Genomic DNA, 16,148 nt, shown 5'->3' on the forward strand with positions numbered 1-16,148 from the left:
TAGTATATTTTCAAGGTTCATCTGTTTTGTGCCATGCATCAGAGAAAACTATTCTTCTTTATTGCTGATAACATCCCATTGTACAGCTACAGCACATTTTATTCACCTATTCTTCAGCTGGTGGACATACGGGCTGTCCCACTTCTGGGCTCTTATGAAGTATACTGCTATGAATATTTATGTACAAATTTTTATGTGGACATATATTTTTATTTGTCTTCAATGAAATATACATTCAATACTCATTTTTCATGGTAGTCATGTTCTATATAGTCACCAAGTCTGAACTGGCAAATACGAAGCCATTGCTCCTGGGGGAAATGTAGGGTTAGTTCCTTGGAGGTATACTGGTCATAAGACATGTCAGCTGATCCACACAGAACCCTGCAGTATGTGTGTTTCTGTTCCATGATGCCTTAGTTAATATATATTTCCTACAAATATTTGACTATGTGTAGTATTTCTCTGTAGTGAAAGACCAGCTGACCAGGGTTTAACATTTACCTCACTCTGGGAATAGGGTAAGTTTCATTGGCTTTTAGCGCTATAGCAATGCTGTCTATTATGCTGCTTCTCTCAGTCATTATCTCATGAATCCATAAATCTAGCCTCTTTTTGATCTTTTCCATCACTTGATTATGCACTACAGATGCCACTTTAATGCTTTCTGGAGTGGTCTGACATATACATCAGTGAATTTCCTCCTCCTTATTCTGGGTGTGTGGTACATTGTCAATGAACATTGAACTCACAGCTCACATGCTATTCCTCATGCCTGAATGAAGCTTATTTAATGTATATATTTTCTCTGTAAGCACAAAATGATCTAGTGCTTTGGAACACTAGAGAGCACTTCAGCATTACCCTGGGGGGTCATTTTAGACAGCAAAAGCATGAAAAAACAAAAAAGCACAAGAATGTAAAAAACTTGGCACTAAATCGACCATGAAAAGAACACTTGTTTACAGTATGAGAGGTGAAACAAGAAGGCAGACGCTTGCCTTGCTCAACCTCAGCTGGGACCGTGCGTATCAGGTGACTCAGGTTTTCTGCCCATCCACACGTCCATGAATGACCACAGAAACAGCACAAGTATTGATTTTGGGTTTACAAAAAATATTTGAAGCAGTTAAATTTGCAAATATGTATGTACGGAAAAAAATATGTATGTATGGATAATGAAGATTGTCCTTAGGAGTAGAATTGATGGGTCATAAGGTAACTACGTCTCAACTTTTGAGGATCTGCCAAATGGCTTTCCAACATGGCTGCCCTGTTTTACATTCTCACCAGCGGTATATGAGGGTCCTAATTCTCTGCATCCTTGCTGATGCTTTTCATTACCCATCCTTTTTATTTTAGTGGACCTAGTGGTTGTGAAGTGGTGTCTTATTGTGGTTTGATTTGCATTTTCCTGATGGTTAGTGATGTCAAGCATATTTTATGTTGCTACTGGTCATTTGTCTGTCTCCTTTGTAGAAATGTCTTTTCAGATCCTTTGTAAACTTTTAAAATTGGGTAGTTTTCAATTAAAGTAGTTGGAGGCTTCAATACTACACTTTCAATAATGGATATAATTACTAAGCCAAAGATTAATAAGGGAATCAAAGGAGAGAAAAGAAAAAATACAACTAGACCTAACTGATTTCTGTAGAATTGTATAGTCCCTCCTTCAATTCTGACAGTTTTTGCTTCATGTATTTTATGACTCTGTAGTTATGTGACTGTATGTATATAATTATTATATTTCTCTGATGACCTGACACTTCAATCGTTATAAAACGTCCATCTTTGTTGCCAGTAAAACTTTTTGTTTTAAAGTGTTATTTTGTCTGCTATTAGTACAGCTGCTCCTGCTTTCTTATGAATGCTATTTTCCAGATATATATTTTCATCCTTTTACTGCCAATCATTTGTATCATTGAGCTAAATGTGTCTCCTCTAGACAACACATAGGTTGGTTTTATCCAGTCTTACCATCTTTATATTTTGATTGGATTGCATAATACTTTAACAAATAGTGTTATTGCCATAGTTGGATTTATGCATACTACTTCACTCTTTATTTTTCCATATGAAATTTTTTTTTTTCTTATTTCTCTGTTACCACTTTCTTTTGCATTAAGAGAATATTTTGTACTGCAACATTTTAATTCCTTTAGTGGTCATTTACTATATTATTTTCAATTATTTCTTTAGTGGTTGCTCTAGGGTTTACCATAAACTTCTCAACTTACCAGAATCTACTTAAGATTTATACTAACTTAATTTTAGCCAGATATAGAAATGCTACTTCTATATAGCTGTCTTCTCCCTCCTCCCTTTTTATGTTATTATTTTTATATATATTATATCTATGCATGCTATAAACTCAACAATATACTGTTATAATTGTTACTTTATTTAATTTTATATCTTTTAAAGAAGCTGAGAAAAGAAAAGCAAGCAGGGTATATTTTAGTGTTTGTTACAGTTATTTTCTTGTTTAACCTTTCTGATACTCATCATTTGTTCTGTGGATTTGAGAATTACAATATGGTGTCATTTCCTTACTCCAGTACAGCTTTTCTCCTACCTACCTCTCTTGTGCTGTTATTGTTGAATAGTCTATGGTCATATATGTCATATATAGGCCTAGCTATAAAAAATATTTTATATATATACCTTTTAAAGTAGTTAAGAGAAGAAAGAAGGAACGTGCATTTATACTGTTTTACTATAATTACATGATTACCTTTACTAGTGTTCTTTTTAAAATAACGATTTGAATTATTGTCTGATATAACTTGCTTTCACCCTGGGAACTTCCTTTAATATTTCTCATAAAGTGAATCTGTAGTAACAAATTCTTCCAGTAAAAAAAAGTCCTTAAATCTCTTTATTTTACCTTATTTTTTGAGATATACTTTTGCTGGTTATCAGATTCTTGGTTGATAGATTTTTTTTTTTAGCACTGTGAAAGCCATCCCACTGACTTTTGGACTCCATTGTTCTGATGAGAAGTTAGCTATTAATCTTAATTTGGTTCCCTTGTATGTGATGAGTTGTTTTTCTTTGCTGCTTCAAAATTTTCCCTTTGTTCTGGGCTTTCATCTTTTTTTACTGTGATGTATTTGAGTTTAAATCATTCTGTGCTTATACTATTTGAATTTTGTTGAACTTCATGGATGTGTAGATGAATGTTTTTCAAATCTTGGAAGTTTTCAGTCATTATTTTTAGATTTTTTTTCTGTTCTTTTCTCTTTTTCATCTTCTCGTACTACCATTTTATGCATATGATAGTTACTAAATAGTGTCCCACATTTCTCTGAGGTCTGTTCAGTTTTCTTCATTCTTTTTATGTCTCTTTGGATTGCACAATCTCTTTACCCATCTTCATGTTCACTTTCTTTCTTCTGCAAATTCAAATCTACTTCTAAGCCCCTCTAATGAATGTTTCATTTCAATTATTGTACTTTTTATCTCCAGAATTTCCATTTGATTTTTTAAATAATTTCTATTTATTGATATTCTCTATTTTGTAATACACTGTCATCCTTCATTCCCTTACTTTTTTAAGCAAGATTTTCTTAAATTCTTTGAACACATTTGTAATTGCTTGAAATCTTTGGAGTTGCTTTGAATTTTTTGCCAATTAAACCTGATATCTGAATGCTCCTTTTTTGTTGTTGTCCCCTCCACCCCATGTATAGGTTATGCTTTCCTGGATATATATATATATTTGCATGTTTTGTAATTTTTATTATTGTTGAAAACTGGCTATTTTAGGTTATATATTGTGACAATGTTGGATACTTATTTCCCCACCTGTGAGGAAAATGGAAGTTCCTATGGCCAGATTTCTCACCTGACCCTAAACTGCTTGATGATGTACCTGGCCTTCTGCTAGGCTACGGCTTCCACACCTGCAGGCAGTGAGCTATTCCTGACTGAGTCACTGTATAAAGAACTCTGTTCAGTGCTCTGGACAGAGGCAGAGATGAGGTGGATTACGGACTTGTAGACTGCTTGATGCAGACGTGGTTCTAGTGCTTGACCTGCCACTATGGAAATAAAGCTGGGTAATAAACCCTTTTATTCCAAGAATATTCCATTGTCATTCCTTGGTCTCACTGCATCCATAGTGAGCTTGTAGGGGCTGAAACCCTCAGGCAAGACACCACTCACCAGGACTTGTTTTTGTTGTTGTTTTTGCTTATTTATTTGTGCATTATCTTGGCTAGACTATTTTAGTAGTGTCTATTTCCCCCATGATGTGCAATCACTAATGGCAGTGCGCAGAGGTGCAGCCTTAGGAATTTGTGCAGTCATTGCAGGATGACAGTGGTTTTTTACGGGACTCCCTCTGACTGTCTCTCTGATATTTGTTGTGCTGACTGCTTCTGCTGGACTCATATTCAGCTGTTAGGCTCTACTAATTGCTAGGTGATTGATCTCTTATTTTTACCAATGCCCTGGGGTATAAATGCTCCACAGTTTAATCCAGTCCAATTGATTCCTTTTTGTGGAGTTAGTTTTTGAGTCAAGTCTTTAGTTCTGATTCCAGAAAGGCTCTCCTCAGCTCTCTCTGCCTGGTTCCCTCTGGTACATCAGATGGCCTGTGGTTTATCTTGTACTCATAAAACTATCAGTTTCTTTTAATTGCTTACCACCCAAATCTTCATTGTTTTGGAGAGCACCATTAGGGAGAATTTAGGTGCTTTCTGTTCTTATGGGCTCCCCTTTCCCCTTTGTTCTTATGGGGAAATTGCTGAGCCACTGCTCCAGAGGGTGAAACAGAGATAGTGGCTGCATACCTGAGTGACAGCCCTCTTTTATTAGCTGGGCAGAGGTGTCAGTCTCTGGTCTTCTCGGTTCAGCTCTCTTGGCAGGGCACTTCTGTCCTACAAGTAAGGTGGGTCAAGGGCAATCAGAATCCTAATATCCTTGACCTGCTGTACCTGAGATAGAGCTTCTGTCCTATGAATGAGGGTGGGTGGCAGAAGATAGTACCTCCTCTCTTGACTACATTTTTAGTAATTTAGCTTCTGCCTCTTGGAGCTAGAGGGGATGTGAGTACACTGGTGGCCTGTCCTTCCTTATATCCCTTAACCAGGAGTTGCCGGGAAAGGAGGTCCTATTTTCTTGACCACACCCAACAAGGGTGAGTTGAGGGGCTGGAAAAGAGAGAGAGGGGTTGTTTCTGAAGTGCTATAGACTCTCTCTGTTCTTACTGAGAGTTAATACATTTTTCTTGAATAAATATCTCTTAATTTGCTGTTTGCAAATTTGCTGCCTTCTCTGATTCTAGTATAATTTCTAGAGACTTTAAGGAATTTTTGCTTTTTTAAAAAAATAATTTTCACTAGTTATGGCTATTCCACTGGGGCATAGTTTCATAGAATTTCTCATTCCAACATTCTGGAAGTGAGAGCCTCTTTCTTAGGCTCCTTTTAATTCTCTGAAAGTAAAGGAGAATGAAGGAAGTTATCTGAATTAAGTTAAAAAAAATTTGTGAACAAGGAAAAAGAACTTTTGGGACTAGATTTCTGGACACAGTCAGCCAACATTTTTCACCTTGAGTGAATTTTTATGGAAACTTCCTAACTTTTCAAAATGCTTTGACTAAAGCAGCCTTAGGACACTCCATAAACTTTTGTTTTTCTTTCAGCAATGTGACCACTGGATTGGAAAAATCAGACTGAATTTTTGCCTCCAGTTTGAAACCCATATTTTAAGATACTTTACATTTCCCATTGTTTACTTGGTAGTTTGGGGCCTGTTCTCAATTCTTTAAGCCAGAAACTTTAAATATATTCACTGAGGTCAGTGCATCAGACTTTATGGAATTTCTGCCCTGAGCCATAAATCAACATTTCTCTGAATACATTGGGAGACTCCAGTAAATATATGATCTGTAGTTGCAAGGAGCCATTGATTTGGGATTTAGATAGCCAAGGATTCATAATTTCTAGCATTTTGCATGCACTTGGTTTAATACTGAGATTCTTTCTAGGGAGTTGTGTCTCCACCAGTGTTATTAAAGTAGAGTTGGTGGTATTTACAATTGTCATGTGAGATACTGGCTTTTTTAGTAAACTATCCCATAAGTATGTCCTGCTGGCCTCGAGCTACCTAAGTTCTCAGGGCCTAACAGCTGCTGTCTTATCAGATACCTGCTTTCTTGGTCCCTCTTCTACAAAGTCCATGTTCTTTTCTTGTATAACAATCGGTTCTCTTCGGTGATTCTTTGATTTTCCAGATGGTGCTATGAGTGAGATTGCCAAGGAAAGCAGAAATCGAGGAATATATATTAACTGTGATAAAATCAACATAAATTTTAGGAAAATGTTTTCCTACCTGATTCCTCAAAGTCAGTTTTTAAATTATTGATACCTCTGTTTTTTTTTTTAGCCATCTTCTTGTCAGTCTGAAATATTTCGGTTGACAGTTGACCTCCTTGCATTCCCGGTCTCTCTTTTCACTTTCATGCCTTACGAATTCTTAATCCCCCACACCCACTCATCAGTAAACACCTGTGGGTCTGGCCAGGGCTGGGGCTTCACTACAAACGTGATGATTTCCTTGGCCTTAAAGGAGTTTTGTAGGCTTATGAGGGGATCACATATGAAAATAAATAAATGCAGTAATTCATGTCCTGTTATAAAAGAAGTACGTACAGGACACATAGGAGACCCTAAGGCTCACTTCTGCAGGCCACAGAGGGCAGGAGAAGCCTCACTCCCACCTCTGGGACGTGATGATTAGACTGAACCATAGAGACAGATTCTGGAAAGACTGGATTAGACAAGAAGTATGAGGAAGGGCAGGCCAAGCATGAGAAAGGCTTGAAGGTGAGAGTCCACATAAATAGGCTTCACTGACATTAATCATCTCTTTACATTACAATTTGGGAGGGTGTGAGTCCAGTAGGAGATTCTATTTCCTTGATGATAATGCTTGCCTTTTATTTTCTGCTGCCTTCTCTGATTCTCCTGGTCCTGACCTCCTCATAACAGGGAGTGGTGTCATGTTTATCTAACACAGCTTCTAACATATTAAGTAGGGCTTAAAAATTCATTGAATTAACAAATACCATAAAGCTATTGATCATTGTCCAATTCAAGAGTAATTTTTTGCCCTGGAATCTAACGCTGAGTATACTTTGTACACCAATACTAGCCCCTCTGTCTGGACTTCCAGCTTTCCAGTAGAAATGTCTACATGTTAGAGCTTCAGGGAGACGAGGACTGGTTCTCAAGGCCAGGGTCGACCAGTATTTCTCTAGAGGTGGCAGCAGGGATGCATTGAATCTAAATAGGTGTAGATAGTGGGTTAAGCTTTGTTACAATCTTGGGCTTAATTTTAAGAAAAATTGCATACTTTAAACTATATCATGCATAAGAAGGTAAAAAATTGGTAGTTTAAGCATCTGCTCTCACTTTGACAAGCTCTTTTTTATTTTTTTACTGTAGGACCAACATTCTCTAACATACAAGTTGATCCTCGACCAAGACGGGTTTGAACTTCATAGGTCCACTCTATGCAGATTTTCTTTAATAAATATGCTGGAAAATTTTTTTTGGAGATTTGTGACATTTGAAAGAAACATTTTCTTTCTTTCAGCTTACTTCATTCTAAGAATATAGTACCTAATACATATAACATATAAACTTTGCGTTCATTGACTGTTTATGTTGTCAGTAAGGCTTCCAATGACCAGGAGGCTACCAGGAGTTAAGTTTCTGGGGAATTGGAAGTCATACATGGGTTTTGACTGTGTGGGGGCCATGCCCCAACCCCTGTGGTGTTTAAGGGTCAGTATAGTGGGAGAGAGTGGGTGAGGGCCTCTCAGCCCTTCTGATATGTCCACCCCTCATTCCCTTGAGCTCAGCGCCCTCAGTTACTCCCTGGTTTGTCATTTCCTGGTATTCCCTGGCTCTACCCCTTCATGGGGTCTGTGGCATCTCCTAGGCTTGGTTGGAGACCCCTCTGCCCCCTGCTCAAGTTATTCTCTGGAATATTTCACCAAAGGTGTAAAAGTGTTGATGATTTTTGTTTTGTTTTATTTACTAAGGAGAAAACTCAAAGCACCTTGGCTTTAAACCCTTAGTAGGTACACTTGGGAGGCACAGACTTCTTGCCTCCCCCAGTGGCCTGTCTGTCTTCTCAGGAGAGGACCTTGGGGGGAGCCCCTCCTCTCTCTCTGAGACCCAGTTCCTCTTACTGAATCCCCTCCTGAACCCCTAGCAGTATGTTTCCTCAAATCCCACTCATTAAAACTATGACAAAGGGGCAAGGGCACCCTAAGATTTCACATTCTAAGGTCGAGAAGATAAACGGCAGTAGGTAGGGCTTCATAACTCCAAATTTCAGAGGTCCTGTTGAGGTCTTTCCCTTACCCCAACCCTTGAGCGGCAGGCCAGCCTTCTGGAACACACACACATGCACACACACACACAGGCATGCACACACACATGCACACACATACACCATTCCTCCCAAGGACAAACACTAATTATCAGAGGTATTATAGACAAGTCCTTTAAGGAGGAAGGAGTTCATTTTCTAACTGCCACATAATTCTCAAGGCAACATTCTCTCCAGCAGTCTGGCCATCTTATTATTATGCAGAAAAATATGTAATTCCCTTTCTCCGTTGTATCTCCCTTCATCCTCCTCCCCATGCTATTTTCAATTGCACTTTTGGGGCCTGCTGAGAATAAGAGAAGGAGCTATTGTGGGCCAGATACCCACCCAAGGCTGCTCTTTAACAAAAAGATGCTTTGCTATTGCTGTTCCATTAAGGAATAGATTACCTCCTTATCTGAGCAGCCACTTTCCCCTCAATTTCCAGCTAGTCAGGAGGGGAGCCAGGGGATTAATCTTCCCCTTGTGTGATATAGGTAATTGATGATCTGTGTGCACAATAGCCAGGTCACAAAGGATTTATTTTTTTCTGAATCATGATTCATTTTCATTAAGTCCTACAAAAGAGTAAAAATCAAGCTGGATTTAAGTATTTTGTGTGGCCTTAACTAATCACCTTTCCTGAAGAAAAGGAAAATTACACAAACTCTCCTAGAAAGCTCAGCCAGCATGGTCATCCTAACTTTATGAGATATACTTGAGTTAATTAGGAAACTGTTCAGCTCTTTAAAGAAATCCTAAAAAAGAAAAATTTGAACAGGTGGCCATGTATCCTGGCAAGGCTAAAATTGGTGAAAGGCAGAGCTGAATGCCAACTGCTAATTTCTGCTAAATAATGCAGGTCATCTGACCTCAGATCTTTTACTTGCTTTAAGGAATATAATGGGTATAATCACATTCTATTTTCTTCATGGTGCCAGACACAATGTGCTCTCCCATAATTGTGGGCCCCATTTTTCTTCGTGTAAGTTGAATCTGCACATCTGTATGTACCCGGAGGTAGTAGCCACTCATTAAATGCAGGTTGAAGTCAGTAACTGACAAAGTTGTGATGATGAGGGAAAAAAGAGATGGCGGAGTAAAAACTAGACATTTCAATCAGAAAGCCAGTGGCAAGTCCTGTTTGCAATGGGATGGAATGGGAAACAAGACATTTGAGGACTCGGGGTTGTCTCTCATGTTTGTTCTCTCCTTCTGCCCTCGCAGGGAAGCGACGCGGACATGGTCGACAAGAACAAGTGCTGCACACTGTGTAACATGTCCTTCACCTCCGCAGTGGTGGCGGACTCCCATTATCAAGGCAAAATCCACGCCAAAAGATTAAAACTATTGCTAGGAGAGAAAACCCCACTGAAGACCACAGGTACGTGTGTGAACAATGATGGTGGGCGAGTGGCGCCTAAACATTGTCTGTCCCATTAACCCTGCACCTCTTCAGAAGAGGCTGCCAGAATCCAGCCTCATGGGAGATGTCCTCATGGCCTCAAAGGGTGGTAGGCAGGTGGCCCGGCAGACCTTGCTCTCAGAAGGCCATTAAATGCAATTACAGGTGCTCATTAGCTCAACCTGGCTTCTTCTGATTAGTAACTCAGCAGGTTGCATCTTCTGAAAGGCTGCTTAGATCCTGCAAGGTGTTGTCTATCAGGTTTATTATTCATTATGTAAGAGATTGCATCTCTTATGTCATGCAAGCTGTTCTTCCCCTGCATCGGCCTGGAATCGGTTCGGCTCATGGGTAGCGTACTGTATACAGTGGGTACATTCAACATCTCTGCCTACATAACAGTGCAAGGTCTCATACTGTCCTTGTCTTAGTGAGGCTGGGGACAAGGAAAACAATAGTCTTGACACTTTCCTTTGCAGAAACTGACCTGTTGATTTTTTTTTCTTTTTTCCCCTTCTGAGATGACATTCCTGTTATCTTTGTATGGAATCCTGGGCTTCACACCAATTCACTTTCATAATAAAAGGCTTAAATACTGATAAAAGATCATTTGACCTAATTGCTTGACTGAAAACAATTTTTCAGAAGTCTCTCAAATCAGGAAACTAAAAAAATATTGTCATCATTTAATCAAGACAGACAATTTGGACAAGGTTTACATTGCGGCAAACATGTTCCAGACTGGGTTTTAAATCCAAAAAGTTGGGGACATATTTCATGATGTCTGCTCTTTCGATGTGATTACAATTTAGCAGTGCATTTTATCTTGCTATCTAATGAATTGTGCATAAATTGTGGGTGTAATTATTTTCAAATGGTATTTTGGAAATTGGAGAGAGTCTGAAAGCAACACATGGTTTTTATCCTCACCCATGTTTTTCTTAAGAAAATTATTTTCTTTCACCTGGAGAATAGCAAGGAGTCTTTTTACTGTATTTTTCTGCTTAGTTTAACTAAAGAATATGTTTTTGTAAAGGTGGCTATGACATTCGTGTACAGGATGGGGTTGTAAAACACATGAAACCTGCAGACAAGCTCAGCTTCTCCGGGGTGCTCTCTGAGTCTTGGCATTTGGTAACGAGCCATTTGGTTGAAATTCCTGATTCTTGTTCTCTGAAAGGTTGAATACTCACCTTGTAACCTACTCCCCATCACATCTCTTAAAATAGACCCCTCAAAGGAACAGTCACTGGAAAATTTTCACCTTTTTTTTCTGTAAATGAGTAACTAGCCCATTTGTTCTTTCTGCCTCAGCCGAGGATTGCTGTTAAGTTTAATTCTGGAGGTTATGATGGAAGAGGAGAAGCTGTATCTTTGTTTAACACATCAATTAGCAAAGGGAAGAGTTATTATTTCTGTAAAAAAAAAATTGCTACATGGCAAGAATAGTTCTTTGTGAATTTAAATACATCCTCAAGATAACCAAGTACCAGTTTGTTTCCCAGAATTCAAATATACTTAGAGCTGGTAAATGTACTGGGCAGGTGATTTGTTAGTGCCACCAATACATTCCAGAGGAAAAAGCAAAAGCAATTATATTGCAACCTTTACTTAATGACTGTCTTGGTGTCTAGAGTTGGCCCAGTCATCAATGGGACAGAAATCAGGTTCCTAGTGAGGCGAGAAGGGAACGGGCTTGGGTAGGGGTAAGTAGCACTAGCAGTGGGTGACTTGGGCTGGGGAAACAGATTCAAGGTGACTTTAGCCAGCACTCCCCTAGCTCGGGGGTCCCAGGCTGCACATTATCCTTCTGCAGCTTACCCTTCCATCCATTCTCTCTAAAGCTGCTTTGAGCAGAAAGAAAGTGACAACACCAGACAGCTTTGGAGGGCTTGGGAAGCTAAATTGTTCCCTGGGCTTGGATTGGTGTCAACCCAGCTGCTGGCAGGGTGCAGAGTAAGCAATGTATCCCACTAGAGGGAAGTGAGTCATTAGGTACGAGCATAAGCAGAGGGTAGGTATTGGGAAGTGTGGTGTGGAATAAGAGTTCGGGGAGCTGAAGAGGATGGAACTGAGCAATGGGAAGTCTGGGTACAGAGATCTTGCAGGCACTTCAGCAGGGACCTGACATCAGAAAGTCTGCCAGCGGGTACCAGGGTCTGGCTGCAGTTCTGGGGAGGGAAAGGCTGTTAAGAGCAGGGCAGGGCACTGTCATTTAAGACCAGAGTGGTGGGCTGGCAGCCAGGCATAAGGAACAAATCAGGAACCTGGTTTCCAGAGCAAGGATATAGGTTGAGGCTTGGTCTGAAGCACGATTTCAGCTAGTACAAGTACCTGGGAGGCAGCAGCCATGAATCCCCAGGTCGTGGGCTTCCTGAGCCACCGAGCGCGTCCCCTCCAGCCCCTGTGAGTCGGGACTGCCTGCCATCTTTCCCAGCAGCCAAGCCCAGAGACCGTTCTGGAAGGACCTCACCCTCTAAGCTGTGGCCGCCCTGTGCACACGTAGGAACGGCGCTTCCTAATCAGCCAGGTTGGCTAGAAATTACCTCTGTAATGGAAACAAAAGGGAAAAAAGAACATATAAAACCCAGACAACTGAATCAAGAGGCCAGAAAAAAGCAATTCCCCTGCTCAGGTAAGCTCCGTAAGCTGTCCCTCCAAGAATTACAGGCCTTGACCTGTGGTGATTCCTGGCTAGGAATAATTGAAGCACACATCACTGCCTCCCCCACGTACTCCACCTGGTGAGGGTGAACAACTGGTACCTATGAATCATCGCCTCTCTGCCTCCTCAAGAAGTGCTTTGATCCAGTATCAGCTGGGTATCCGCAGAATCCGTTACAGATTGAGTTGTCTTCTCCAGATGGGTGCATGCTACTTGAATTGCTGAGATGCTTGGCAGAGCCGCTGGCACAAAACCAGTTCCAGTTCTTGTTGGTTAGTGTGTTTCAGGATCTCTGTTCTAGATCATGCTCTTCCAGATCCTTCTGTAAGATGAAGGCGTGAGGGGCATTCTAGACCCACCGTGTTCTCACAGGACTGGCAGGCCATGGCGTGGCCGCCTTCTTGCCGAGATTGGAGGCTGGATGGGAGGTGGCCGTGGTCGCGTCATCTGCCCCGCTGTGAGAAGGTGCAAGAGGAGGCTTAGAGCAACGAAGGCAGGGAAATCCTCCCACTGGAGGAAGGATAAAGGGAGCAGGGGCTGTTTAGCACAGAAAGGAGGTGATGCTGGGGCAAATCCTTAGACCAGTGTTATGGGGAAGAGAGATCCATGTGCTGTGTATGTGTGTGTGTGTGAGAGAGAGAGAGTGTGTGTGACAGAGAGAGAGTGTGTGTGTGTGTGTGTGCTGTGAGTGTGAGAGTGTGTTTGTGTGTGTGTGTGAGAGAGAGAGTGTGTGTGTGTGTGTGTGAGAGTGTGTGTGTGTGTATGTGTGTGTTTGTATGCAATAGCTAAAAACAATGAGTGAGTAGACAGTTAGGGAGTTAGATCTGAGCCGAAGGTAAGGAAACATTTATTAGTATTCAGAGATACTAGATTTCTGCAATGCAAACAAAAGGAAAAATAGAAGAATACATAGAACCAAAACAACTGAATAAAGATGGAGAGAAGCAGTCCTCCTTCCCAGGTGTGGCCAAAGTTGCTGCCGAGAGAAGCACAGCCCTTGAGCTGGTGTCAGACTTACAGGGGGAATGTGTGGCCATGGGGGCTGTTGGAGCAGTGACCACATGGCAGGACGTTTCCTCAGCGGGTCCCAGCATGAGGACATCAGCCTAGATAGCACTTAAAGTCACTGGATTACATGGTCAACCTAGATTAGATGTAACTAGAATTCTGAGATTCTCCAACCCTGAGATTCTCAGCCAAATGCTACCCACAGACCTGACCCCCTGACATAATATGGTGGAGAAACATACTGGCCTGGGGGTCAAAAGACAGGTCAGGCCCTGACTCTTCCCCAAATAATTGCACAGTCTTTGGCAGGTCCATTGTGCTTTTTGATCCGAGCTTTTTAATCTTTCATTTAATTCTAATACTGGATGCATTTATCTCACTGGCCCTTATACAGAGCAAATGATAGATTTAAAAGTGCACTGAACCGTAGGTGTTGTGTTACTCACAGAGGAGTATTTGGTAAAGAAGCTGGTATGGTGGGGGTGGGGATGGAGCTAACTTCTTTCTTCTATCAGAGCCTCTGAATTCCTTCCCAGCGTGGGGTCATTTGAATCCTGTCTTAGGAACAGGACAGGGGACATTGTGTTGCACCTCCTTGGAGACGAGCCTTCTGGGATGAGTTCTGTGAACCAAGGCAGGGCCTGACACTGGGGCTGCCCACTAGAATAAGAAGGCTGGTGGCCGTGGGGAGCAGGGGCTGTGAGCCCAGGGGCAGGGGTGGCCAAGGAGCTGAGGGGGCCCACAGGCTCTGGGCATTAAGGACCCTGGTCTGGAGGAGAGAAACCCAGTCCCCCAGCCAGGGACAGGATCCTGGACCTGGAACTGGTTTCTGGAACACAGAGACAATTGTAAATCATTTTTAAGACAAGAACTCAAGATCTCTAGAGGATAAAATAAGAACTCAGGCACCAAAATGAGGGCCGAGAGGAGGGTGCAGAGCTCAGGAATATCTTATCAGAGTAGAAACACAGAGTGATAAAAGGGCCAGAAGCCTGACGCCAGCCAACCTCAGGGGGCAGCTGGCGCTGCTCCAGCCCTGCTTACGGAAGGTCAGGCCTGGCCCTGGAGGCCCTCCCAGGGGGCTGTCTGAAGGTGACAGTGAGCACATCGAGCAGAGGGTGGAAGAGGAGTAACCAGACGGAGCCCTGGGGCTGGGTGCTGTAGGATGGCTTCATTCTGGGCTCTGTACGCCCACCTGTGATTTTTTTCCCGAAAACCTCTTGGGTGGCCTAGAAGGATACATGTTAGATGGATGCAGGTCTGGCACTGATGGAGCCGCCACAGCCAGATCACTGACGTAGGACACCAAGCACTGGTGTCTACAGACAGCCAGATCCTGATCCCCAGAGGCTGTGAATACATGACACGTGGCAGGGAGGAATCAAGGTTGCATGTGAAACTAAGATTTCTGACCTTCAGCATGATAATGTATTAAGACTGTGTTGTTTTAAGCCACTGAATGTGTGGTAATTCATTAGAGAAACCATAGGAAACGAATACACTAATCACAGTAAGCTTGGCCAAACAGGGCACCCCTTCATGAGTGTTCCACATACATTGCATTGGGGAACTTCAAATGCAGCATAGGAACGTGACCTAACTGTTGTCAGGGGCCTACCTGAGGGTCAGGAGGCATATTTCTGTATCAGGGTCTTAGTCCTCAAACGTAACTTACCACTATACTGTGCAAAACCTCTGGTGACTATTCATGAGAAACCACAACACGCTAGCCTTCCTAGCTTGCGGGAGCTCATCAGGTCCTCTACTTGTATCCAAACTTATTTCTTCTGTCTTCTCAGCACACATTCTCAAATGCTCTGCAGACAGGCCTCCTGTACCCCCAGGCACTCTGTCACTGTCTTTTATCCGAGATGTCCTTGCCTCTTCCTGAAATACCTTCAATCCGCCAAATTTCTCTGCAGGTCTAACCAGCTCTGGAGACTCTCATCTAGAAATCGCCAGGAGTGTGGCGTGGGCTCTGAAGTCAGACATGTCTGGGCCCCACCCCTTATTAGCTGAGGATTTCCCTTGCCTGAACCTCCTTTTGCCAATCTTTACAATGGGTATAATGCTATGACTTACATGGAACCCTTTCCAGGCTGATTATACAAGCTGATTAATAAATGCAAAGTGCTTATCACAGTGCTATGTAGTCAGAGCTCAAGGAATGTGACCTCTGTCCACTCAGGAAACAAAGTTGTTATTTACTCTGCTTGAATTCCGTGCCTCATAATTTTTCACTTAAAATATTTTATTGTCTATTGCCCAAGGTTGCTTCTGTTGGGTTGAGTTAATTTGCCAGCTGGTCTGTAAGTATGCCTCACATAGGAGCCATGTCCCCATATTTATTCTGTATTCTGCACTTCCTGTGTGTTAGCTTGATGGCCAAGTTCTTCATGACAGAGTGACAGAAAAAATGTAACCTGGTGGTCAGTCCCTGCTTGAGGACAAATGCAAACATAGAATTATGGGCCAGTTTGTACAAGGTCACAGGAACCTGGGGAAAAGAAGAATTAAAACAGGGAAATCTGGCAAATGAAATGTTACCCCAGGGTAACTGGCCTAGAGGAGGAGGTGGGTGGTGCTCATAGGAATGAGCAATGGACCAGGTTTGAGCAGAGGTTAAGCTGGAGGGAGATTCGGCCTGAGCTCCTGAGAGGCTGGTGGCTGAGGCTTTGCATG

General features: G+C 41.9%; 1 protein-coding gene across 3 annotated transcripts in view; it reads left to right on the forward strand.

Annotated features, from left to right (window-relative positions):
- ZMAT4 (zinc finger matrin-type 4) overlaps positions 1–16,148 on the forward strand; it is a 335,038-nt gene that overhangs the window by 180,824 nt on the left and 138,066 nt on the right. For all 3 annotated transcript variants that reach the window (XM_036877507.2, XM_036877505.2, XM_036877506.2), the window contains exon 4: positions 9,616–9,772. In XM_036877507.2, the coding sequence (XP_036733402.1) occupies positions 9,616–9,772 (157 nt within the window). The remainder of the gene's footprint in view (positions 1–9,615; positions 9,773–16,148) is intronic.

This window comes from Manis pentadactyla, chromosome 7 (genome assembly GCF_030020395.1).
Source record: "Manis pentadactyla isolate mManPen7 chromosome 7, mManPen7.hap1, whole genome shotgun sequence".
NCBI classification, from domain to species: Eukaryota; Metazoa; Chordata; class Mammalia; order Pholidota; family Manidae; genus Manis; species Manis pentadactyla.